Here is a 26800-nt window from a genome sequence, read left to right as displayed (position 1 = left end):
TTAAATGTAACATAAACCAATACCTTGTTTATCTTTTTTAGACATGGCCCCAAATAGTCCAAGTGGCGATATGTTTTGTAAGGGGTGAACATGTGAAACATAAAGGCAATATTTCCCTCATTGCTTAGGAAGCGAGATTAAAATACAAAAATAGCTTTTCCAAACAATAATATTGATAATAAAGAAAAATAACAACAAATCCTATATTTAACTGATAAAAAATTGTGCACAAAATCTGACACCAGGCTATAGATTGTGCAGTTATGGGTTCAATCTTTGCCAAATAAAGTCTAGCCACATTAATGACGGCTGGATGTGCTAGAAACATGTGGCTATGAATAGCTTTTATGAACGCAAAAATATTAAAAATAATTAAATAAAAACTAGCAAGACCTGTGGAAATTCTACAGCGGACTCTTTCATTTTTCTCCAGTATTTGTGAAATGAAATGTGTTGACATTACAATAAAAATGTAATAGTTTTTATCCAAGTTTGTTAAATATCTGCCAAGGAGGCTAGTCCTATCAAGAAAATCTTCTAGGGGTATCATCCTAGGATAAATATGACTATAGTTTTATTTTAATTTTGAATAAAATAAAAATCTAAAAAAATATCTTGAACAAGGTCAATCAATAATGTAGATATACAGAAACAGAAAACCGATCGCTGCTGCTGATCAAGTTTCTGAAAATGTAAAGTGGTACAAATTGTTTGCCAAAAAAACTGAAAAACACAATACTGTGGATAAGACAGAGTTGGTAACTAAGACTCCTGCTAAAATCACTTTTTCTGTGGTGTAAACTTTGATAACGACCTAAACAAAAAGGCTTGTAGTTGCTATCAATTTAGAACATTCATTTGTGATTTTAGGGATCGGCACAAGGACAGGAGACACCTTGTCCGTTATAGAAGCAGGGACAGAAAAGAAATAGAAGACATAGATGAAAAAAGAAGGGGAAGTGTGTGTAAATCTGTTGATCATTTCAGTGTCATAAAGGCAGATCCGTGTATACTAGAACCAGTAAACTTTACAAGGAATTAAAATGATAAACTACATATGAGAATATGAATTAAATTTGATTCGTAGGGGTAGGGAGTTATCTCCAGCAAATTCTCAACATAATAATAAGCATAGTGGGTTTGGAGGCTCCAGTCTGCTCGCAAATGAATCACTGCCATTAAGCTACTGACACTAGACTTTGGGTTAAAATTGCTAAAATCGAAATCGTCTTGACTATCTCTGCTTGCCCATCGAATCCATACGGTTAAGAGACCAACCCTTTATAGAGTTAAAATAGATAAACTCAAAAATCATCAAAACTCAGTTATGTTCACCCACTGATTCCACGACATTGGGAGAGTGAACCTTTACTAAGTATAAAGATGACTAAACTCGAAAATCGGCAAAACTCACCGCCGTTCAGACACGAATATTAAGAGTTCAATTCATAGACTTCTGAATATTCAGATTTGCATAAATTTTCAATTGATACTTATTGTTATTTGACGACGTATCATTTACTCACATTAACCCCCTATGCATAACGCCCCTTGACATAAGTGGCTACTATTTGCGGCCATACCTATGAAGGATTAACACGATATTGGTTTACGTAATATTTAAAGATCTGCATATCAGTACAGGCAGAGAAGAAGCTAGCAGGAAGGGAATTTTAAAGTCTGTTTGAGGGAATAAACTAGTAGAGTAGAAAGCTTTCTGGCATTTAAGGTCTCAAGTATTGAAGGGGTGTGATTTTGTTGCTAAGCAGGTATAACAGTGATATGTACGTCGAGGGGGCACAAGTTCATCAGACCACATTCTATTGAAATACTTGTAAAACAGACACAGAGATGCAACATTGTGTCATTGAGACAGGGTTTGGTGTTTAGTTGACAAAGTGGGACCAATTACATTGAAGACTATTTTCGAACCCTATCTCGAAAGAGACTAATAGTAGATGAACCAATAGCAACAATATTCAATGCATGAATGATAGCCTTGAAGTTGTACAGGATTCTCTCAGGTGTGAGTAGTTTTGTAGTGCGATAGATAAAACCTTCTTTGCAGCAGCCTCAGGTACAGTGTTATTTTTCATGGATATTGGTGGTTGCAGAAGCATCACATAATAATAGATAAAGGCGAGCAGCTAAGTCTTACTAGCATTAAATGTTACCATTCATGTACGGCCTGATTCTACAACTGTTTGGATGTGATTTTGTAACGATTCGTCTATGGTTTAAGATTTGTGTACCTTCGTTCTTCGTGCATGTTGTTGTATCGTAAGCAAATATACCCATCTTGCGCACAATATTATCAAGGAGGCCGTTTATGACTATCAGGAATAACAGTTGTCAAAGGATCAACCAGAGGCACTCCCGCAGGTTATGATGTTTGGATGTGCGTCCATTATTGATAACCTGGATAGTCCTATTGTTTTAGAAGGATCTAATTATTTTTAGTCTACGTCTAGTCATACTGTACAATTAAATCTTATTAGCAGCCCTTTGTGCCACACTTTGACACTTCTAATATTTGAGGAGTTAAATGCTTGAGTTGCCAATTCCACAAGTTTCAGAAAATTAATTGAATTTTGTTTTGTCCGAGCTTTGATTTTGTTTATTTCTAATTGTCCATTTAATTTATCTATTATTTATTTATTTATTTAACTTAACATTTCAAGCACAAAATTTACATTATTACTTTTATACAATACTCATAATTATTTAAATGTTAAAAAATAAGTTTCTAAATCCTATCAGACTTTAGAAAATGTCTCCTGAAATGTTTGAGTTTTGTTTTTTTTCTTAACATTTTTATTTCTTTGTTAGGTTGGAAATGGAACTCTTACTATGGATTTCAAAGGAGAGATTAATGACCGGATGAAGGAATTTTACCGGAGTAAATATGCCAATCCAAAAAAAGGATATATCAAGCACTACAGCCATAGTTTCATCCATCTCATCCAGTGCATGGTATATGTGTTCAGAGATGACTGTTTAAATATCTGCAGGTGAACAAAATTGCTTAAATCCACATTGTTTCTCAGATTAGCTTTTGGTTTTAAATTACTTTTGCTTCCCAGTGATAAAGACTTTTATTAGCAGTCCCGGTTGGCTCTCTCAATCTTATACAACATGAGAAGGTGCTTCTGTATACAGGACCTTTAATCACCTATGGCCTTCACCAAGTGATCGTTTTAAAATTCTAACCCTCCCTTTAAGTGCAATTCGGAGTAAAAACAACCGAATTTGGTAACGTGACTAACTGCACATAGTTTGAGGGGGGAAATGTATATAAATGTAAATCTTTATGTATTTTTTTTATTAACTTCCGCCCCTTGCCTTTTCTCCTCCCATTCCTCTTAGCCAAGTTTTCTTTTGAAATTAACAAAGTAAAACAAGACATTTCAGATCATTTTAAAAGACATTATTTTATATTTTTGGATAAGTGCTAAAGTAAAATTTAGAGATATGATTTTAAAAGCCATGAATTCTGTTCCTTAAATAATAACAGTGATTTTGAAGTGCACTCGGGCACCATAAAAGCAGGTTGCTGGGCAGAGTGGGCAGAAACTTTCAGACCTGTGTGGAGTGAACATCGTCATGCAACTCATCAGACATTTTGTTTACATTGGACATGAAGGCATCAATATTGAAATCGGTCAAGAAGCAAGCCAGTAGAACAGTGTTCCATACGCGGGCAGTTCTAAAAAAGGAGTGTTCAGACCTGTGTAGAGTGAATCTCATCGGACGACTTGTCAGACTTTTCCAATTCATGGAATTTTCTCGAATCTTTTATTCTGAGACATATTAAATATCTTTGAAAAAAGCACAACGTATTTGACATGGATCTGGTTTATCATATATACTTACATTTCTGTGTTAAAAAATACTTCATAAGAATATTGTTTCTATTGAGTATATATTCACAAGTTGCTTATGTGTTCGAAAGTGCTGCAAAATATAGTGTTACATTGTAAATGAACCAAATACCTTAAAGGTGTATTCTTTTAGCAATTTTTTTATAGGAGGATTGAATCACATACTTCACAAGAAGACAGATCCTAGGAACATAGTTTCTTTGTCATATGTCGTAACATATTACACTTATTTATATTAGATAGGCCACACACTTCACAAACATATGCTTTCTCTCCAGTGTGTGTTCATGTTTTCAACATATTAGGTTTCATTGTCATTTTGTTTAACTGTAGAAGGAGTACCATGTTTCACAAGAATATAGTTTCTGTCCAGTACATGTTCATATATGCTGCAACATAGTCTATTTATATATGGTTTATCTCATTTTTTAATTTTTTATCATTTTGTTCAAAATCAGGGATGGAGCATGCCAAGCATTCACCTGCTATTTTATACATTCCAACCAAGAGATCGTTTTAAAATTCTAACCGTCCCTTTAAGTGCAATTGTTTGAATCTGCCTTGCACTTTATTCCCCGGGTATATTTCTCAGATAAAATTTACGATTCTTTTTCATAAGCTCAGTTGCTCGTATTATTACTGGAATAATAGAGATTTTCCTAAGATTCCAGTTTCGTTTCATATCATGTATAGATCCTGGTATTTCGTAATCTTTTCTCAGCTTTGTTTTACCCAGCATTATGGAAAGTTTGGGCTATTTTTAATGGTTTTACAGAGTTTTTCTTCCAATACAACTGCTCATCATCAACTTTTCGCATTTCCTCAGGTGCTGGTGTTTGTGTTGCTTTACGTGTTGTTATTGTTGGCGAAGAACAGAGATCCAGTGCTGTGCTATTTGCTGTTTTTATTTGTTGAAGGGTCATTTGATGTTATGTACTGATTCATAGTGGGGATTTTTATAGAGTTTTCCAGTGGATGCCGGATTTTTTTCGAATTACAGATGAGACTTCTGTTGAATCTCATCCTCATTAAATACCTTCAGGCTGTTCTGTCACTGGGTTTTTGTTTTTGGAGATGGGACATTTTGTTTTTTTTCTCTCCATTATGCGTTCGCATATGTTTCAACATATTATGTTTCTGCGTAAAAGAAGAGTCACATACTTCACAAGAATATGGTTTCTCTTCAGTATGTGTTCGCATATGTTGCAATATATGGTGTTTCTGTGTAAAAGAAGAGTTGCATACATCACAAGAATATGGTTTCTCTCCAGTATGTGTTCGCATATGTTTCAACATATGGTTTTTCTGTATAAAAGAGGAGCCACATATTTCACAAGAATATGGTTTCTCTCCAGTATGCGTTCGCATATGTTGCAACATATTCGATTTCCGTGTAAAAGAAGAGCCACATACGTCACAAGAATAGGGTTTCTCTCCAGTATGTGTACGCACATGGATGACTAAATGTGGTTTACTTGTAAAGGAATGGCAACATACTTCACAAGTATATGGTTTCTCTCCAGTATGTGTTTGCATATGTCGCAACATATGATGTTTGTGTGCAAAAGAAGAGTCACATACTTCACAAGAATATGGTTTCTCTCCAGTATGTGTTCGCATATGTTTCAACATATGGTGTTTCTGTGTAAAAGAGGAGCCACATATTTCACAAGAATATGGTTTCTCTCCAGTATGTGTTCGCATATGTTGCAGCATATTTGATTTCCGTGTAAACGCAGAGCCACATACGTCACAAGAATATGGTTTCTCTCCAGTATGTGTCCGCACATGGATGACTAAATTTAGTTTACTTCTAAAGGAACGGGAACATACTTCACAAGCATATGGTTTCTCACCAGTATGTGTACGCACATGAATAACTAAATTTTGTTTACGTGTAAAAGAACTGCCACATAATCTACAAGCATATGGTTTCTTGTTAGTATCTGGTTTAGAGTTCATTTTCCAAGTTGAAATATTTGAGATATTTTAGTGCAATTTTTTCTCTTCGTTCTTTTTTTAAGAAACGAAATGAACTAAGAAATATTAACGTTTCTGTATAATTTTGTATAAATTTTATATAAAGAATGTAATTTAGATAATTTTGATTTATATAGATTATAAAAATTGTGTTAAAAAGGTATAAATGCATATGACTTTTAATGGATGATTGTAGTATGTGTTTCTTTCCTACTATTTTAGATGCTGTAAGTTCTGTAATAATTAAACCTCTTATGAGTACATTCCTTATATGCATTTGTGACAAATATTCCAGCAAGCAGCCTTTTAAATAATACTAAGAATAGAAGAAATTTATATACAGGAAATTATTTTTCCAATATATTATCATAAATCTCCATAAGAGTATAGTTGTTAAGTTTCCTACTGTTTTGACATTTTGCATTTGTTTTTCTTTGTATTGTTTGATATTCTGCAAAATAAAAATAGAGGATAAATATTAAGAAAAATGTGTATTTTGTAGAGGTTCTTTATAAATAAAATTATTTTTTAATAAATTAGAAATAAACCTCAGCAAAAAAAATTAAATTATTATGTACAACTTTCTTAGGAAATCTCACAATTCCTTATTGGTTAAATTAAATATATAATAAGAATATTTTTGAAATACGAATTAATTAAAAAAACTAATTAATTTATTTTAGATACTAGCATTTCTGCCCGGCATTTCCCGGGTGATTGGAGGTGTACGTTGAGCAAAAAAAAAACGGTCATTTTTTTAAAACTTTGAGCCCTATTATGAACTCTTAAGATTTATTGTTTGGGCTCAAATCTAGTTCATCCATGTCCAAGGAACCTATATCTAAAATTTCAAGTCTTTAGACCCACAATTGGCGGAGGAGTTTGGTAGAGTTCTCAAATGTCAAATCGTTGAACTTTGACCCCTTACCAGCCAAATTTCTGGACAAAAACGGATTACAAAGATTTCCCCAAATCTCAATACCCTGTATATCAAATTTCGAATCTGTAGACTGAAAATTGACAGCCTTAATGTGTAGGGAAATGTACATACACAGACAGACACGTTCAGTTTTATATATATATATATATATATATATATATATATATATATATATATATATATATATTATTAAACTAAACATCCACAAAATATTTATGTAAAAATTTTGTTTTTTAATATTAAAAAGGTTTATAATTTTTTGCATTATAGTTTATAAAAGTTTTATCATTATTTTATATATTTCATTGTACTAAATAAGCTACTTATATTGGGATTATTTTCACTTAAATAAAAAATATTTTTGTAAAACATTTGTACAAAAAATGTAATAGTTGTAATTAAACTATTATATTTCATGCGTAAATGTTTTAAAATGACATGCTCGGCTAGATTTTAAATGAAAGTTTTAACATATTTATACACGTATACAAAATGTTATATATTTCAATGATTTCCATATCATTTAGTAACTTAAGAAGTAGATGACCATGCTTCAATCATTAATCGAGTCATATTTAAAATAAGTTATTCTTAATAATGCTGAGTCAGTTTTTTATGATTGACACAAAAAGATCGGGCTGCAACTAATTAGTTGAGGCAGAGCATATCACCCTTTTATAATAATCTTTAATGTGTCATGCATAATTTGTATATCTAATTAAAACGTATCATTAAAAGTTGCTAAGGTAATAAAAACAAGAAGTTTTTCATTGCAATAAATGTTTAAGAAAACTTTGAAAACAATGATGGTTTATAAATGATAGGAAAGCAATTTTGTAAAACAAATGTACTAAAATGTAACAATTGTAATCAAAATATTAAGAAATCTCACAATTATTGATTTAATTAAAAGTATGAGGAACTTTTTGCAATATGGATCGATGAAAAAAACGGATTCATTAATTAAAAAATTTTTTTGGAAAACAATTGCACTGAAATGTAACAATTGTAGTCAAAATATATTTCATGTTTCAATATTTGATGATCAACTTGATTTTATAAAAGTTTAAACATATTGTTTATACATACAAAATGTTATTTATTTCAATCATTTAATAAATGATAAATAACAATGCTTTAATAATCAATCGATTCATGTTAAGAATAAGTTATGGTTAATAATTATGTGGAAGTTTTGACACAAAAAGACCAGTCTACAAATAATTAGTAGAAGCAGAACCTATCCGCTTACATTATTGACATAAGCTCGAATGTGTCATAATTCGTAGAACTAATAAACACAAAAAAAATACAAGGATAACTGTTATTAAAACAAGTTTTTCAGACTAGATAATGCATAATAATTTACATGAAATAAATGTTAAAAATCTTTGACCAAATGTTGGTTTAAGAAAGATCGGAAGGCAATGGTGGTTGAATGAAAACTTGAAAGTAATTATGATTGAAGAAACATTAAAAACAACCAGATAACAACAGTGGCATGATGAATGACAATTGTAGACTGAAGTTTAGTTGTGTTCACACCAGCCAATCTATTATTGAATAGATTGAGATGGCTGAATTTTATATCATGAAATAAACAAAAAACATAAAACTAGAATATTTTTTATTTAGAAAGTTAAAATTGCAAAGTTGGGTAGAAAAATAACAAATATTTAAGTTTCTTAAAAACGTAAAATTAAAACCTGGTTATATAATAGTAATTTTTTACAGAATATTAACGTAAGTATCATCAGAAACTCTTCCTTGTCCTCTCCAAACACTATTCTATGATGTTGAGTCCTGGTTCCATGAAATTTGAATAATTGCCTCTGCAAAATTTGAACAAGTATCAACTTTTTAAAAATTATTTTTAATCTAAAAAACGTCAATAGATTTAGTATTATGTAATCTAAAATATTCTATAAATTCCGTATTTAAACTAAAAGTTTAATAAATAGATTGTTATGTCATATAAAAATTAAATAAATTTTGTATCTTGTAATATATGAAAATGACTTTTACTGCCATAATTGACAAAACCTCTTAATTTAGATGTTTTCTCTCGGCTGCAAAACACTCAGCTTGCTTTCCTCCTCAATTTGTCTTTCTTTACACAGAAAGTTCCATCATATACAAAATAATACTACATATTTTCAAAAAATACACTAAAACATATTAATCAAGTAAAATTTTACTCATTAAATATCGAATATATTTTTACATTTAAAAAGTCTTTTACATCCTCTCAACATGTGACTTATGAAACACAAAAGATAATTTAATTTTATATTTTACTTTCAATAGGAAAATAATATGATTTTTATTTTATTTTTAAACAAGTAATTCTAAAATATTCTAAAACTCTTCTATTTGTCTTTTGAATTTTTATCATCAACGTTTAAAATATTTTCTATTAATAAATTGTACCTTTTTTTATTTTTTCTTTAATAGGTTTTTAGAAGTGGTCATATATTCTTAACTTGAAAAGTTTTTTGCATCATCGTAACATGTTATTTTCAATGTAAATATGTGTTCGTTTTATTATAAACACAAAATATAATTTGATATACAGTAATTTAGTATTGTATTTTACTTTCAAATGTGGTTTTTAATTTGGTTTAAGACATGTAATTCTCAAATATTCAAAATTGTTTTATTTCGCCATTTGTGTTCTGAAGTTTCATCATCAAATTTTAAAAACATTGCCTATTAATAAATTGTATCTTTTAAATTTTTACTTTAAAAAGGTTTTTAGAGGAGCCATTGCAGAACGGATTAATTGATAATATTTCTCCATGTGTCTTTTGAATTTTCATCATCAAATTTTAAAAATATCTTGTATATTAATAAATTGTACCTTTTAAATTTTTACTTTAAATATGTTTTTGAAGGAGCCATCGTAGAACAGATAAATTGATAAAACTAATAAAACAACTGAAAATTATTTAACATCTGCTTATACTCTCATAGCTGAAGAAACAAGAACAAGCCACCCCAAGGGTGCAATATAGGATTCTTTTCGAAATTAAAGATTTTGAAAACACTTGAATGTAAAATTAACAATACACATGAAAAATTCAAATAGCTTAAAATATTTCAATATTGGTATTTATAGAAAGAGCTTGAACGTTTAAATTATTTTTCATTAATAAATTTTACCTTTTTATTACTTTAAAATGTATTTAACGGAATCATTGTAGAACGGATTAATTACTCATTAAAATTCAATCAAACATGACACACTTATTTTTGTTGAATGGTTAATCCTCAGTATTGATAATACTAATAATACAACTACAAAGTTGAATATTTGATCATAAATTGCTTTTGTGGTTTTCAGACACGTAATTCTCACATATCCAATTTCTTCTAAGTTTGTCTGTCGAATTTTCATTTTTTATGTTTTCTAAAGACTATAAACGCTTTAAAATATTTTCTATTAAGAAATTGTCCGTTTCTTATTGTTTGCATAAAATGTTTTGAAAAGACACATGGCATAGTGGATAGTAAAATTCAGTCAAAAGTGACAATATTGTTAATTATTTCAAAGACCTTTAAGATTATTTTTAATTTATCCTATTAAAACTTTATAATTTCATTCTTTTATTAAATACTATCGATAATATTAATTTCTTAGCAGAACATTCATAAATTGTTGTGATGTTCAAATTAATGAACATTACAAAAAAAAAAAAACTGCGATTCCATAAATAAACTGACACGGGTAAAGCAAGTATTAAAAAAAAAATGAACACTATTTTACAGATAGGAATAATTACCTGTTATTAAAAAAAAAATTAGAAAATTAAGCAGTCTCCAAGATATGCTTGAGGATTTTAAGAAAATTATTTGCAGTTCAGTTTTCTGGTATAAGTCTGTAAAAAAAAAATTATTTGCAGTTCAGTTTTCTGGTATAAGTCTGTAAAAAACAAATTATTTGCAGTTCAGTTTTCTGGTATAAGTCTGTAAAAAAAAAATATTTGCAGTTCAGTTTTCTGGTATAAGTCTGTAAAAAAATATTTGCAGTTCAGTTTTCTGGTATAAGTCTGTAAAAAAAAATATTTGCAGTTCAGTTTTCTGGTATAAGTCTGTAAAAAAAAATATTTGCAGTTCAGTTTTCTGGTATAAGTCTGTAAAAAAAAATTATTTGCAGTTCAGTTTTCTGGTATAAGTCTGTAAAAAAAAATTATTTGCAGTTCAGTTTTCTGGTATAAGTCTGTAAAAAAAAAATATTTGACGAAATGAAAATATGTGATGTCTCACTGTTCAAACTGTATTCATAATATTATAATTTTTTTAATATATTTTTAACACTGAAAATTATTTTTACGTCTTTTTACAAATTTTTTTTATATAAATCTGCAATTGAAATAATATAATAAAAAATCAATAATTTGAAGTAAAGATCTTATATTTCTTCTAAATTTAAGATAAAACTACTGAATTTCTTCAAAACAAAAATGAGCAGTTAATGGAAAATAATCGATAGAGATTATACTTACATTTTTTAGATATTCTTATGATTTATTGGAGAAAAAAAAGAGATAATAATTTTATAAGAAAGAAAATCCGGGAAATTGTTTTAAGGCTTCATAAATGATATTGTCTTGCAATCAGAAAAGAAAGTTGTCAAAGAAGGTAATTAATCAATAAATAAATATAAATAAAATGTATTGAAGAGCTTAGACAAACCTTTGTGAAATCATCTTTTTATTATAGGTAATCACATTATTATGATTAGAAAATGTAATGTTTAGTTTACATATGAAAGAATGAATAAAATGTAAAAAATATGACATCCCTCAACTGACAATAAATTCTTGGTCATTAAAAGTTGATCCATTACGACATTCCCTGAACATTTGTTCAATGGTAAAGTATTTTCACAAGGGCAGTTGCTTATTCTTGCTGTCTACCCTCTGGCGGTTTATAAGCAGAAATTATAGCCCAATTAAAAGAACTGTTCAGGAAAAAACAGGAAGTTTTATTAGTTATTTGTATTTTAAGTAAATTTCAGCAAAAAAATGTTGAACAACGTCTTCCATACTTAACAGGACTTCAGAATTTATTTTGTTTTGTAAAATATATGATAAATATGTTCTTCAATTAATTACTAACATCTGTTTTATTCTCATAAAATAAAAAAAAAACTGTTTTATACTTAAACTATAACTTTAGTAAAAGTGTTTGTTATTTATATAAAACAATACATTTTTATTAAGATTTTTAAAAATCATATATTATATATTTTGTTAATAAATAAATGCAGAAACTTTCAAAAATTTGGTTGGTTTCCTAAATTTAAGTGAACATTTGACGGGAGATGTAAAAATGCTTTTGGACTTTGGAGATCGGCCATTTATTTGAACATCCCAACAAATAATCCTAGGTCAACCATTCATTTGGCTGGAAAATAAGTTAACAATAAAAAGAAACATTATACGAGAGGCGTGCAATAAGTACTGCCCCTGACGCACTTCCAGTTGTCTGATCTAGCTGATATTTTGCATGTGCAATGATTTATATCTCTACAGGTTATGTGGCAAATTACAGATATGAAATAATTGTGGTTTCTGTTTTACATGTGTTTGAACTGAGTCAGGTGTGAAATGGAGCCTGTTGAATGTCAAGCAGTGATCCGGTTTTTGTATTTGAAAGGACGCACACCACAGGAGACTTTTGATGAAATGAAAGAAATTTATGGCGATAATGCCCCATCATATGACCTTGTAAAACGCTGGCATCGTGAATTCAAACATAGCCAAAAGTCTGTGGAAACAGCTCCCAGACCTGGACGCCCTCCTTCTGCTATTGATGAGGCATCTGTCCGTCAAGTTGAGGCTGACATTTTGGAAGATTGGCGCATTACTATTCGCCAAATAGCCCAAGATGTCAAGATTAGTACAGGGTCTATCAAAACTATCACTCATGACCATTTGCATATGCATAAGGTGTCTGCCAGATGGATTCAAAGGTTGCTCACGCCATTCCAGAAGCGAGAACTCATCAAGTGCTCAAGGATGAATTTGAATATGTGTCAAGAAAATGAGTCAAAGTTTTTCAAAAGACTGATTACACAGGATGAAACCTAGGTCCATCACTATGATTCAGAGACCAAAGCCCAGTCAATGCAGTGAAAGCACTTGGGCTCACCACCTCCAAAGAAGGCAAGGGTGCAGCCCTCTGCTAGCAAAGTCATGCTCACAATCTTCGGGGACCAGGACTGTGTAGTGATGAGATTTCCTGGCAAAGGGTACCACAATTACAGGAGCCTATAATGCTTCACTTTTGAGGAAATTAAAGGAAGGTATCAAAATCAAGAGGCGGGGCAAGATCAGCAAAGGTACCCTCCTCCAGCAGGACAACGCTCTGGTCCACAACTCGCATGTCACCAGATCAGAAGCAAGGGCATGTGGTTATGAAATCCTTCCCCATCTCCCCTACTCTCCTGACCTTGCGCCCTCTGACTTTCACCTCTTCTCAGCCATGAAGTTGTTTTTGAAAGGAAAATGTTTCCCAGATGATGCAGCCTTAATTTCTGAAGTCACGTCGTGGTTGGAGGACCGACCTGGGGTGTTCTACAAAAACGGTCTCCAGAGCTGCATCAAACGATGGGAGAAATGCATAACACTGGGTGGTTCCTATGTAATATCTGCACCAAGTTTCGTTGCTCTACTGCTATGGGAAGTGGGTTAGGGGCATTATTTATTGCACGCCCCTTGTAACAATGGCATTCTTTCTGAGTTTCTCCAACCAATTAAATATTGCCTCCAATGATTTTCTAAAAAGTTGATCATCCACGCATGCGTTTATGACTTAATTTATTCAGCACTTCCTGTTGATTTATAGTTTCTGTCAGTATACCGCCTTTTCCACAATATACTGATTCAAAAAAATAAATATTTCCTATAAACATTGAATTCGTTTTCTGATGCTTTTAATAGCATGGTTTAAAGGCGTATTTTAACTGAATCATACCGTTTCAAACCATTTGTTGTTGTTGCTGTTGTTCATTTTTTGGGCCATTAGAGATTATGTTAAAGTACTATATGATAAAACAATGTACTTCCACTGTTTTCAATCTGAAACGAATATCGCATTTATTTTTCGCACAAACATGTAGTTATCCGTAATTGAAGACATTTAGTATTCAACGTAATCACTATCATTTTTAATGGCGGTCATCTTGTTTTCCAATAACGAAAAAAACGCCAAAAAGGCTAAATATGTCACATGTAACTGGAATCCCCTTCCCCACCACCGGCGTTGGCGAAAAGAAAAGTAAGGTTTATTGAAGAGGGGAGGAGTAAATTCCAAGAAATCTTGAGCGGAAGGAGAACGTAACGAAAAAAACACAAATTAAAAACAGTATTTAGAGTAATATTTATTAAAATAAATTAAAAGGTAAACATTACCTTTCGCTACAACAGAACACCAACCACTAATTGGTTGTTGTTTAGGGATATTCGATGTTGCTGGCCACAAATCTGATAATCAAATCCGTTGCAAATTTATGGTTTTCATGGTATTAACCCCTTTTAATTGATCTAAAAAAAAAAAAAAAATTAAGTTTTCACGAGCGGTTTGCAAAAGCATATTTTTATGTTTTTCGCTCTTATTTTTTGCGCAAAAAAGTAAATACGATATTCGTTCTCACCATACCTGAACACCTATAAAAGTTGACAAATTAAAGGTGAATGCAGAGGGGTCGGTAAACTAAAAAAAACAAAAAAAACAAAAAAAACGGTACTAGTACAGTAGTACACTTATTGATCCGTGCTGAAATAAGAACGTTATTATTTAAAAAGACATTCTTAACATGGGGAGGGGAGGGTGTTTTGAACCTATTCTGTACTTTAACCTTACAATTGAATAAAACAAACATATCATAAAACTTTAATTAAACTTGGAAATACGATTTAAAAAAATAGCGCGGATCAGTAAGTGCATTAGCACCAAAAAAACATTTAAAAACCATACCCAACTGGAGCGAATTCTATAATTTTTCATTTTATGTGAAACTTTGACCTATTTCTATAGTAAAACAAAGGGAATCATTAAGGTTTGGAATCGACCATGTAGTAAAAAAGAACATATAAAGGCAATTAAATTTAAGTAATACTTACTTTTTGTTTGGTTATCTGCTTTCACCGAAGAAACGATTATAAGATGAATTAATCAACACGAGACGAGTTTGGCGGGTGGCAGTCAACATTTTAAGATGGCGACCGGAAAAGCAATTTCGCATAAAATTTAAATAATTATTTTTATTTTATATTTATTTAAATTGCGATATATGTCGGTGGTCAGTGAAGGAGAAATCCTTTTAGGCCGAGACAATTTTTATGCATAATAAAATCACAAGTATAAACAATCGAGATTTAAAGATTTGGTCGCAAAAATCCGAAACAGAAGACACCCATTTATTTAAATATCTTTTATTTAAATACGTTCGTTTTGTTACTTACTTAAAAAAAAATGTTTTTGTAAATATATATTTTTCCTTTTAAATCTTCAATAGTTTTGTAAATATATATATAAAAAAAAAAAAAATTGCTGGCGAATATTCGAGCATGTTTGCTATTTGAATTGTTTACAAAAAACAACCGACGTTGCGTGTGCCAATGTCAAGGTCGAATCACCGGTGTTAGTTGAAATGTGCGCTTGTCACCGCCAGGCGGCGTCGTCTGCTCCAGGGTATCTTTTTTTTTTTTTTTTTTTTTTTTTTACACAGTGATCACCACTTATCAAGGCCCGGAAGCCACTCAGGGATAAGGGTTATTGCAAGTACATTACGTTAGTGTGGAGATTTGATGAAGTGTTTACTTAAGGGGGCGGTTCATTAGGAGTTTGTTAACATTGGACTTGAAGACATCCAAGTTGTAGTCCGGAGGGAAGCAGGCAGACGGAACAGAGTTCCACAGGTGTGCAGTTCTAAGAAAGAAGCTTTGTTCATGGAATCCGCGTTTTGATTTAGGCACAGATATAGAGTGGGGGAAATTTTTCACAGTGGATTCAGCTAGATAGGTGTTTTTCGTGAAAGATTGGCGAGGGGGGACCAGGGATTGGAGTTCAGACGAGCACCTGCCATGAAAATAACGATAAAACAAGGATAGGCTCGCAACGTCTCTTCTGTGGGAGAGGGGTTGCAGGGTAGAGAAAAGGGCATCCCCCACTAAACCACGAAGTCTATTTTGTACTCTGTCAAGGCATGATAGGCTGTTTTTGGCAGTTCCTGCCCAGATATGGCAACAGTATTCCATCCTTGGACGTACTTGGCTTTTATATAGATAGAGAATTGCATCAGTAGTGAGATATCTTCTGGAGCGGTAGAAGGATCCCACCACCATCTTTCCAGCGACCTTGGCAACAGACATGATGTACCTGTTCCATTTCAGATCAGGAGTAAAGGTCAAACCCAGAAGCTTGTCAAAACACGGCGCCTCACCCAGACGAGAACCATCCATCACAATTGATGCCAGCTGGGGATCAGAGCGTTGATGATGTAAGGATAGGAGTTTGGTTTTGGATGCATTAAAGGTAACCAGCCACATCTTCCCCCACTGAACCACGCGCTCGAGATCAGAGGAGAGAGAATCAGAGAGAACTTTGTCATTTACAGCCTTTGATGTGTTGCGCTGGAATTTTAAACGGTATTTTCGTTTTCAACATCCTTACTTGATCCGAAATCTTTGGTACTGGTCGCGATTTGAGTTCCTTGCCGAACACCATAAAAAAACACTGACTTCTCCCTACGCATGAGCAAAGGACATGTTTTAGTTGCCATAGTAACTAAACGATCATGAATTTTTATCGACTTTTTATAAGTTTTACTGCTTATGAATATTGAAATAAAAGAAATTACTACACATTTATTAATAATATCTCACTTTTACCGCCTTTGTTTTTAATCACTTTTATCGACTTTTTTTTTTACTGTTTTACTGTTTATATGTCACTTTTATCGACTTTTTCTTTTCTTTTTTAAATAGCATTTTCTTTTTAAATGACGACGTTTTTACTGTTTATGAATATTTAAAGAAGAATAATTACTAAACATTTATTAATAAAAAAAAATGGGTACTAGTGCACTTATGATCCGCACTATAGTTTAAATCGTATTTCTAAGTTTAATTAAGTTTAATGTTTTTTTTTTTATTCAATTGTAAGGTTAAAGTAGAGAATAGGTGCAAAACACCCTCCCCATGTTAAGTAAGAATGGCTTAACCTTACAATTGAATAAAAAAAAAACATTAAACTTTAATTAAACTTAGAAATACGATTTAAACTATAGTTCGGATCATAAGTGCACTAGCATCCATTTTTTTTATTAATAAATGTTTAGTAATTATTTTTCTTTTAATATTCATAAACAGTAAAAACGTCGCCATTTAAAAATAAAATGCTATTTAAAAAAAGAAAAGAAAAGGTCGATAAAAGTGATAAAAAAACAAAGGCGATAAATGTCCTTTGCTCATGCGTAGAGAGAAGTCAGTGTTTTTTTTTATGGTGTTCGGCAGGGAACTCAAATCGCGACCAGTACCAAATCTTTTTATAATTTTTATTTTTATTAAATAAAAAGCACTCAGAAAGACACCCATCTTTTATTAAAAAAAAAAAATCTTGCTCGCGAATATTCGTCAAAAGTTTATATTTAAAAATATTATTTTAAAAATATATTAATTGTCGCTGAAATGTTTTAAAGAATAATTAAATAAATTTTGAATTGTCTTAAAAACGCATACAGAACACCCCCCACCGCCCCCCACCGCCCCCCCACCAAAACGGTACATAAAAATCAATCTTGATCGAAAAAATCCGACACAGAAAGACACCCATTTATTTAAATATCTTTTATTTATTAAATACGTTCGTTTTGTTACTTACTTAAAAAAAAAAATTTCATTTAAATCTTCAAAAGTTTTGTAAATATATTAAAAAAAAACACTGTTGACGAATATTCGAGCATGTTTGCTATTTGACGTGTTTACAAACACCCGACGCCATGTGCTTGTGCCAATGTCAAGGTCGAATCACCGGTGTTAGTTGAATTGTGCGCTTGTCACCGCCAGGCGGCGTCGTCTGCTACAGGGTATCTATTCTTTACTTGATCCATTAAAAGTCCATTTCGCTTCTTTTATTTCATCAACCGATAATATGGTGCAAGTCTATAAATGGTCCACAAGTAATCTTTTTTACTATAAAAATCTGAAAAAAATCTTTATACTGTACGTACTTGTCACTGCATGAAAATGTCAGATTCTAAAAATTACGTAAATCGATCGAGTAGTTTTTTTTTTTATTTACAAAAATCAAATATTATGATACATTTTATCGAAGAAAAACTTCACGTCATCTCGTTTTTGAATGATCTAGCAGTATCAGAATTTTTGTAGGAATTTTTGACACCCCTAACACGAAACTGCGAATAAAATATAAAAATCTCGTAATTTTTCTGTTAAAAGTGGGTTATTTATTTTCTTTATGGATTATACTTCCAAAATAAACTATTACAGTTGTTTTAAAAGTAATAGAAATATTTTTTTTTTTTTTTAAAAACACTAATGAATTTTCCGAACTCAATATTTTTCAATTTTTAAACTTTAAAAATCTATCAACATTTTTCCATTGATTCTATTTTTACGATATTTTCAGGGTCAATGTGAAATTTTATGTTCTTTCCAATAAACCGAATATAATATTTTAGACAAACGTTTTTTTTTTAAATTCACGCCCCCCCCCATTTGTGTAAGTGTCACACATTTTCAAGTTTCTCTTAAAAAGTAAATAATTAATTTATGTTTAATAGTTTTATGTATCACAAATTGAAGAGAAAAGGTCAATAAATAATATATTCAAATTTAAAACAGCAAAAAAAATCCCTTTTTTAGAAATTTACCTGTAAAGTCCGAAGTTTAAAACCTTTTTTTTAAAAAAACCTTGGTCCTTGCTCCTTTAATTGAAATAAAAAAAATTAGGGCTTGAATTACATTTTTCGAGGAGTTATAAGGTTGGAAAGACAGGGGGTCGAATAATTCACGCCTCTCATTTTGAAATGTCTATTAAAAAGTAAATAATTAATTTATGTTTAATAGTTTTATATATCACAAATTGAAGAGAAAAGGTCAATAAATAATATATTCAAATTTAAAACAAAAAAAATCCCTTTTTTAGAAATTTACCTGTAAAGTCCGAAGTTTAAAACCTTTTTTTTAAAAAAAAAACCTTGTTTTTTTTGTTTTTTTTTTTAATAAAACCTTGGTCCTTGCTCCTTTAATTGAAAAAAAAAATTAGGGCTTGAATTACATTTTTCGAGGAGTTATAAGCTTGGAAAGATGGGGTGGAATTATTCACTATTTTCACGAAATTTCTGAAAGAAAGTGGGGGATCACTTTTCTATAATAATTTAATGTAAAATGATCACCCACTTTATGCCCACCACTAGTGTAAAACTTGAATTTATGCCGCTGAAATACACATTTGCCGAATTTTTGTTGGAGGAGCGTCAACGTGTGGGTGCACAATTTACGTAAAATTATTCATATCTTGGAAACTACTCGTTTGCTGGAATTTTAAACGTTATTTTCGTTTTCAACATCCTCAAAAAATTATAAATGTCTTAATTTTCTAAGTTTTTTTTTTCTCTAGCGTGGAAAGTCATTTTGCATTTTGTCCAATTTTCTGCTGAAAAATTAACCCAGATAAAGATAGCAACTAAAGCCGACTCTATACTCTGTGAGCTCAAGGAAACCATCCTGCACGGCTGGCCCAATACATCCAGGTAAATAAGCAAAAACTTGCAGCCATATTGGTCGTATCGGGATGAGCTGGCCATCGAAAATCGTATTTTAATGAAGAGTAGTCGGATAATAATACCCAAAGTGATGCAGCAGGAAATTCTACAAAAAATCCATTATGGTCATCAGGGTATAGAAAAATGCAAACTGCGGGCAAAAAGTTGTTTCTTTTGGCACAACATTAATAAAGATATAGACAGCATCACACAACAATGTACCATATGTCAACAGCACCAAAAAGCCCAGAGTGCAGAACCTCTGATGCCACATGAGATTCCTGTAAGGTCCTGGCAAGTAGTGGTCACTGACCTGTTCCACAGTGAAGGTCACAATTACCTGCTGATGGTGGACTATTACTCAAAGTTTCCCTTTGTGAGGAAATTAAAGGAATTCTCCAGTCAGGAAGTAGTCGAACTAATAAAACAGATATTCGATGAACAAGGGATCTCAGAAAGAGTTATCAGCGACAATGGTCCTCACTATAGCTCCAGTCTTTTCAAACAATTTGCAAGCGAATAGGGATTTGAACACGTTACATCATCCCCTAGATACCCCCAATCAAATGGTCTAACCGAGCGCTGTATACAAGCCATAAAATCAGCGATGCAAAAGGCTGCCTCAAGTAGTCGTGATGTAGACATGGTATTGCTGTGTTTACGGTCAACCCCAATTGACCATGCAATTCTGTCACCGGGTGAATTGCTATGGAACCGAAAGCTGGTGGGAAACTTACCAGTGAAGTGCCCCAACAATTCGACCCCAAAAAGGAAAACAGCAACTCACCTCTATCAAAGGCAATCCTACCAAAAGGCTAACCATGACCAACACACCCAAGAGTTACCAGAAATACAAGAAGGACAACACGTCTGCATATATGATCCGGACTCCAGCAAAAGGTCACCAGTAGTCGTCACACAGAGATGTGTTGAACCAAGATCATATGCGGTGCAGACTCCATCGGGGAAGTCACTTTGCAGGAACCACAGACATCTGAGAACAGATAAGTCTGCAACAAGGCTGATCTCTGAAACGTATGCAGCCACACCTATGATGACCCCAGAATCGAACGACTCGTCAACGGATTGTATACCCATGGAGCATACCAGCCTCAACACAACCAATGACAGACACAGTACAGATACACCCCACAAAACACTGAACACTCATCCTGGAACTCAGAAAGTATCCAGATCCGGTCGTATAATAAGACCACCCAAAAAATTTACTTATGATGAGAACAGCCCTTAGTTGGACACTAACATTACTTCATACTAGTGTCAAGGTTCCTTCATTCTGTAATTTTTGTTTGTGTTTTGTTTTATTTTTCTTTGGAAAAGAGGCATGTCATAGCAGCAGTTATGTCCTCTTCAGTCAGCACTCTTTAATTAAGAATAATACAAGAGTTGCGTCCCCTATATTGAGTCAGGAATAAACGGTGCTTGCTCCATGGCTCCGCATGCTTCTCTGGGGTTTGTATTACTGTACACATAGATTCGAAAAAGTTGTCAAAAAACAAATATATAACAAATAAATGGGGTTTGTATTACTGTACACATAGATTCGAAAAAGTTGTCAAAAAATAAATATATAACAAATAAATGTTATCAAAGGCAAGATAAATTACTTTTCTACCAAAATGGATATAATTTTCGTGTTTTTATTCAATTTAACATGTTTATTCAGCTCGAAAAGCATACAGTGTTTACTGATGTATTGGAAAATTCAAAATGGCGGCCAACTCTCTCTTTAACACAGTAAGTTCGGGAAAAAGTGTTATAAATAATAAACTAGACAAAATACTATTAAAAAACACCGAATATATGTCAAGTTATGTCACGGAAACATATATTGAGCGAATTTCTAACAGTATTTTGTCGAGTTTATTATTTATTACACCTTTTTCCGAACTTACCGTGTTAAAGAGAGAGTCGGCCGCCATTTTGAATTTTCCAATACATCGGTAAACACTGTATGCTTTTCGAGCTGAATAAACATGTTAAATTGAATAAAAACACGAAAATGATATCCAGTTTGGTAGAAAAGTAATTTATCTTGCCTTTGATAACATTTATTTGTTATATATTTATTTTTGACAACTTTTTCGAATCTATGTGTACACCCAAAGAATTTAGAATATTGTTTAAAATAAAAGAAAAAATTCTGTTTATATTATTTTATTTCGAAAAATAAGTTAAGCTTATGTGTAACTGAACGATATGGTCAGTTTCCATGGATGCAAACCGAAACCGGTGACTCTGACTCGATATTTGTGTCCTTTTCTTTTTTGGTTTAGGTTGTTTTTTTTTTCTATTTTTATCGAAAAATATTGCAATGTGAAATTTTTATTTAACATTTCAATTAGTTTTAATCGGTTTCAATTTCTTCTTTTTTTATAATTAAAATATCATCGAATTTTTTTATTAAAATATTGAAATCTGGCAATGTGAATTTTCTTTTAATAATTATTTTTTAGAAAAATATTGCAATATTTTGATTATAAAAAAATAATGAAAAAAAAAAATACACCCACTTCCATTCCGGAAATACAAACAATTAAATTAGCGTTGTGTAACTGAAATTTTTTTTTTCTTAATTTTTTTCTTTTGGATTATTTTCGATTATGCTTGTGCATACATACGCATTTGGAAGAGAAACGAACGGGAACGAAGTTAGGATATCCATTCTATTTTTTAACAACCCAAGGGACCATTATCAACAAGTTTTTTTTTTCATTATTTGTAACCTCAAAGTTGATAAAAAATGATCAAAGAAATGTAAAAAAACAATAATTTAGTTGTAGAAATCAGGGTTTTTGTTTTTTTACATAGGCATCACCACATTATCAAGGCCAAGAGGCCACTCAAGGATAAGGGTTAAAGAGTGTACAGTAGAAATTGGACAATATAGTAATCATTAGTAATGAAAATTTGGTAAATTTGATAACTTATATGAAACGGCTCATCAAGAACTTATTTACGTTAGACTTGAAGACAACCATATTGTAGTCAGCCGGAAAGCAGGAAAACGGAAGACAATTCCACAGGCGTGCAGTTCTAAGAAAGAAGCTTTGTTCATGGAATCTACGTTTAGGTTTAGGCACAGATAAAGAGTGGGGGGATTATTGATAGTGTTTACAGCTAGACGAGTGTTTCTTGTGAAAGTTTTATTATAATTGTTATTTTGTTTATTTACAAATTATATAATCGAAACTTAGTACAATATTCCCAGAATGTATTACTACATATTTATAATATAAAGCTGGATGTGTGTGTGTGTGTGTGTGTGTGTGTGTGTGTCTGGTCACCAATAGGCTCCTATATGGTTGACTATTTAAAAAAAACTGATTACAGATAATGATAGAAGATGTATCGAGACACAGGAATGGTTATGTTTGATCTGGCAGAACGGTGGTTCATTAAATTTGTGGGGTCTGCGTTCGCGCCTGGTCCACAAAGTATGGAATTATAAAATTAAAAAAAAAAAAAAAACGTTTACAAGTGTTTTTGATATAGATGTACATAAGAATACTTTGATGAGTATGTTTTAACTTAATTAGGGATGGTATAATAAAATTTTGAGGTCTGCGTTCGCGCCTGGCCTCCATAGAATGGAAATAGGCACAAACTTTAATAAAGACTTTTCATATCTATCTGCGTAAGTATACTTTGATAACTATGTTTCAGTTTGAAGAAATATGGTATAATAAAATTATGGGGTGTTCGTTCGCACCTAACCTTCATAAAATGGAAATATGTCACAAAGTTTAACAAGGTTGTTTAATATAGATCAACAGAATATTGTGATAAGTGTTTCAGTGTGAATAGGTATGGTATAATAAATTATGGGGTTTATCTATTTTATTTTTACTTTCATCATATTTTGCTTTGGTTTTGATATCCCCAAAGTCAACCCAAATTTACAACCCTTCCTTTTCATAACCTATCATACTTTCATAAATCAGAGTCCATTTTCTGTAGGCTGTTTTTTAACCCAATCAACGACGGGTACTTTTGCTAGTTAAATCTAAAGATACTACTACATTTCGAGCAGTTAGATTAAAAAAAAAGTTACAACTATATTATTATCAACGTAAATGGATTTTAGAAGGTGAAGCAGAACTCTTTAATAATTTGTCCAACAAAAACTGAAGCAAAACCAATACTTTTGAACTTTTTTAGATGTCATGTTGACACATTCATAGTGATACCATTCTAGACATTGATCGCATCCAATCATTTGTAATTCCACATCATCAACCCTGTCACATTCTGGGCAAGCATATAATTCTTGTCCTAATTTTGGAGTTATACGACACTGAATTTATGTATAAGTAGGGGGAGAAAAGTTATCCTTAATAATTTCAAGATTACATTGTGCATCGATTACAACAGAACACATATTCCGGGGTGATTTTATATAAGAATTTTCAGCAATATTTTTTGTAGACCAAAATTCTTCTTAAACAAGAGCTTTAAATAGAATCCTTTGTTTTTGTTTGCTCATCTTTTAATGAAAAAACTGACACAGTATATATATATATATATATATATATATATATATATATATATATATATATATATATATATATATATATATATATCTTCCTTTTTCTCTTAGTAAATTTTTGCATTTGATTTGGTCGTCCTCTTGTAACAATTTTAAATTGAAAATCACTCGAGAGTTTAATTGATTTTTCACCAAGTTGGAAGGCAGTTGTTGGAGTTTCAAGATGGAAATGTAATTCATTCTCTTCCAGAAGTTGAGTATCAAATTGTTTTTGCATTAAGGAAATACTGTTAGCAATCTCAGATTGCTCAGTTTGAACTAGGGGAATGCGGGTAGCAATCTCAGATTGCTCAGTTTGAATTAGAATATTACCTTGTTTCCATTCATGTAATAAATAAAAACGTGTTCTTCATTTCAAACTCCTCAGTTCCAAGTAAGCACAGGTAAAATGAAAACTCCTTCATCAATGCCTGTGAGCATTTATATTTATCCTTAACTTTGTCATTGTGACATTCTTGTTGTAAGTAAAACAAATACTGTATACACTTTAAATAAGGTTTTTATTAGCACAAAAGAACGATACATCGGGCCCAACGTCAACACTATAAAGTAACATGACGGACACTACTGTAGCAGTATTCAAAGCTAGCGCTTCGTCAGAGAGAGTGCTATTGGGAAGTTTTGTATCCATACGAAACATAATACAACATTCTCCCCTCCATTTAATTAGAAAATTCCTGCCGTGGGTGGAAAGTTCATTCAAGTATTAGTGTATGAAGGTGGGTTGATCACAACCAATGCAAGGAATGTAGTTAAATAGTTCAGGTTCACAATGTTAAAACTCACTAATTCAGCCAGCACAAGGAGTTCAGATGCGCAAAATAAATTTAATCAAGATTCACTAAACTCTAGAATCACAAATTCAACTTATCTGGTGGTCTTCTACTATGTTCTGACCATTGCAAAACATGTGGTTCTACTGGTGGGGGTGAATTTTCCTCTTGCTGATCTGCTGGTGTGTCATTCCAGTTTTCCGAGGCATGTGGATGATCGGTGAATTGGAAGTCTTTGAATGGGGCCAAGTCAGATGCAGATACCGTCATCTGCATACCCTTGTTAGATCAAACAAAGGCATAATGGGGGTTAGCATCTAGAAGTTCAACCTTATCAACCAGAGGTTCATATTTAGTTAACCGGTTGTGTCTCCGCATTAAAACACAGATTCGGTCATCCAAGACGGTATCGCTGTCCCGGACACTGATCTTCTTGGGTGTTTAAATAGGCGCTCATGAGGTGTCTCATTTGTGGCTGTGGATATTAAAGACCGAATGGAATGGAAGGAGTCTGCTAAAACCTCTTCCCAGTGTTCAGTCGGCAAACCTTTGTTTTCCAATGCTAATGAAATAGTTTTCCACACTGTTCCATTCATTCGCTCCACTTGACTATTCCCTTGCAGGTGATATGGAGTGCTGTAGCTGGTGGAGACCCCTTTGCCGTGCATATAATACTTGTACTCAGCACTCTTGAAACAACAGCCGTTATCTGAATGAACATGGCATGGCATGCCAAATATAGAAAACAGGTGGAAACAAGATTGCAGTACACTCTGGGTACTTGTGTATACAAATGGGAAGCGTCTGTATTCATCAACTAATACCAACATATACTTATTTGGGGTAGATGAAGGTAGGGGTCCTTTAAAATTGAGGTTCAACCTCTCGAAAGGTTGAGTTGATTTGATTAAATGCCCATCAACAGGGCGGAAAAATCTTGGTTTGAACTTGTTGCAAACAATACAGTCCTTTGTCATCTGCCGAATATCCTCAAGAGAGTAAGGGAGATTTTACTCCTTACGAAGACCATCATCCTTGTAATCCCAGGATGGCACAAGGATCGATGCAAATTGAGGAGGTTGTTGCTACTATTCACAGTAGCGCAAGAAGCACGTGTCAATGCGTCAGCAACAAGATTATTCTCACCAGAGCGATAGATAATGTTGAAATTGAAGCATGAAAGCTCCAATCTCCAATGGAGCAATTTATCATTTTTTATTCGACTATGGTGATTTTGGTCGCAAACAAATTTTACTGATTTCTGAAGTTTGAAGTGCTTCCCCAAGAGGTAATGGCGCCAATATCTAACTGCGTCTATAATGGCAGCCGCTTCCTTTTCAACAGCTGGATTGTTTAGTTCAGAGCTGTGTAGAGTTCGTGAGAAAAAAACAACTGGTCTACCATTTTGGTTGAGGACTCTAGAAAGAGCACAATCAGAGGCATCAGTCTCCAACTCAAGGGGAGCATTCTCGTCGATAGTTTTTATTACAGCTGATTCAATATCTAGCTTTAGACCGTCAAATGCATTTCGAGCTTCCTGATTAAGGGGAAAGAAATTGGTCTTACTAAGAGGCTGAATCTTGTCAGAATACCTATGGATCCACTTTGAATAATAATCGTTTGAGTGATTTGCCGTCAGTTGGATAAGGGAGTTCTTTTAAAGGATTAAACCTCTCGGGGTCGGGTTAATTTGACCGTTGAGTCCAATGATATAACCCATGGAGCTCAGTTCATTCACAGAAAACACACACTTTTCTTTATTGTGCGTAATTTTCCGTTTTTCTATTACTTTGATAAATTTCGCTAGATTCTCATCGTGTTGCTCCTGATCCTTTCCACAGATGAAAATATTGTCCAGGT

The 26800-nt window shown here is 32.4% G+C and overlaps 1 protein-coding gene across 1 annotated transcript; it reads right to left on the bottom strand.

The window, feature by feature from the left end:
- Positions 1–3412: 3412 nt before the first annotated feature.
- LOC145269381 (uncharacterized) lies at positions 3413–15424 on the bottom strand. Its single transcript, XM_080125068.1, has 2 exons — positions 14931–15424; positions 3413–6312 (listed from the first exon to the last, which is right to left on the bottom strand). Exon 2 carries the CDS (start codon positions 5841–5843, stop codon positions 4920–4922), a length of 924 nt encoding a protein of 307 aa, XP_079981194.1. The 5' UTR covers positions 5844–6312; positions 14931–15424; the 3' UTR covers positions 3413–4919.
- Positions 15425–26800: the final 11376 nt, after the last annotated feature.

The sequence above is a fragment of the Euprymna scolopes genome, chromosome 45, assembly GCF_053919585.1.
Source record: "Euprymna scolopes isolate OS-2025 chromosome 45, ASM5391958v1, whole genome shotgun sequence".
Classification (NCBI taxonomy): Eukaryota; Metazoa; Mollusca; class Cephalopoda; order Sepiida; family Sepiolidae; genus Euprymna; species Euprymna scolopes.
This window is presented reverse-complemented; position numbering and strand designations above follow the sequence as displayed.

Bases quoted from the DNA above. Each gene is read 5' to 3' on its own strand.
- LOC145269381 (XM_080125068.1), bottom strand. From the start codon at position 5,843: ATGAACTCTAAACCAGATACTAACAAGAAACCATATGCTTGTAGATTA.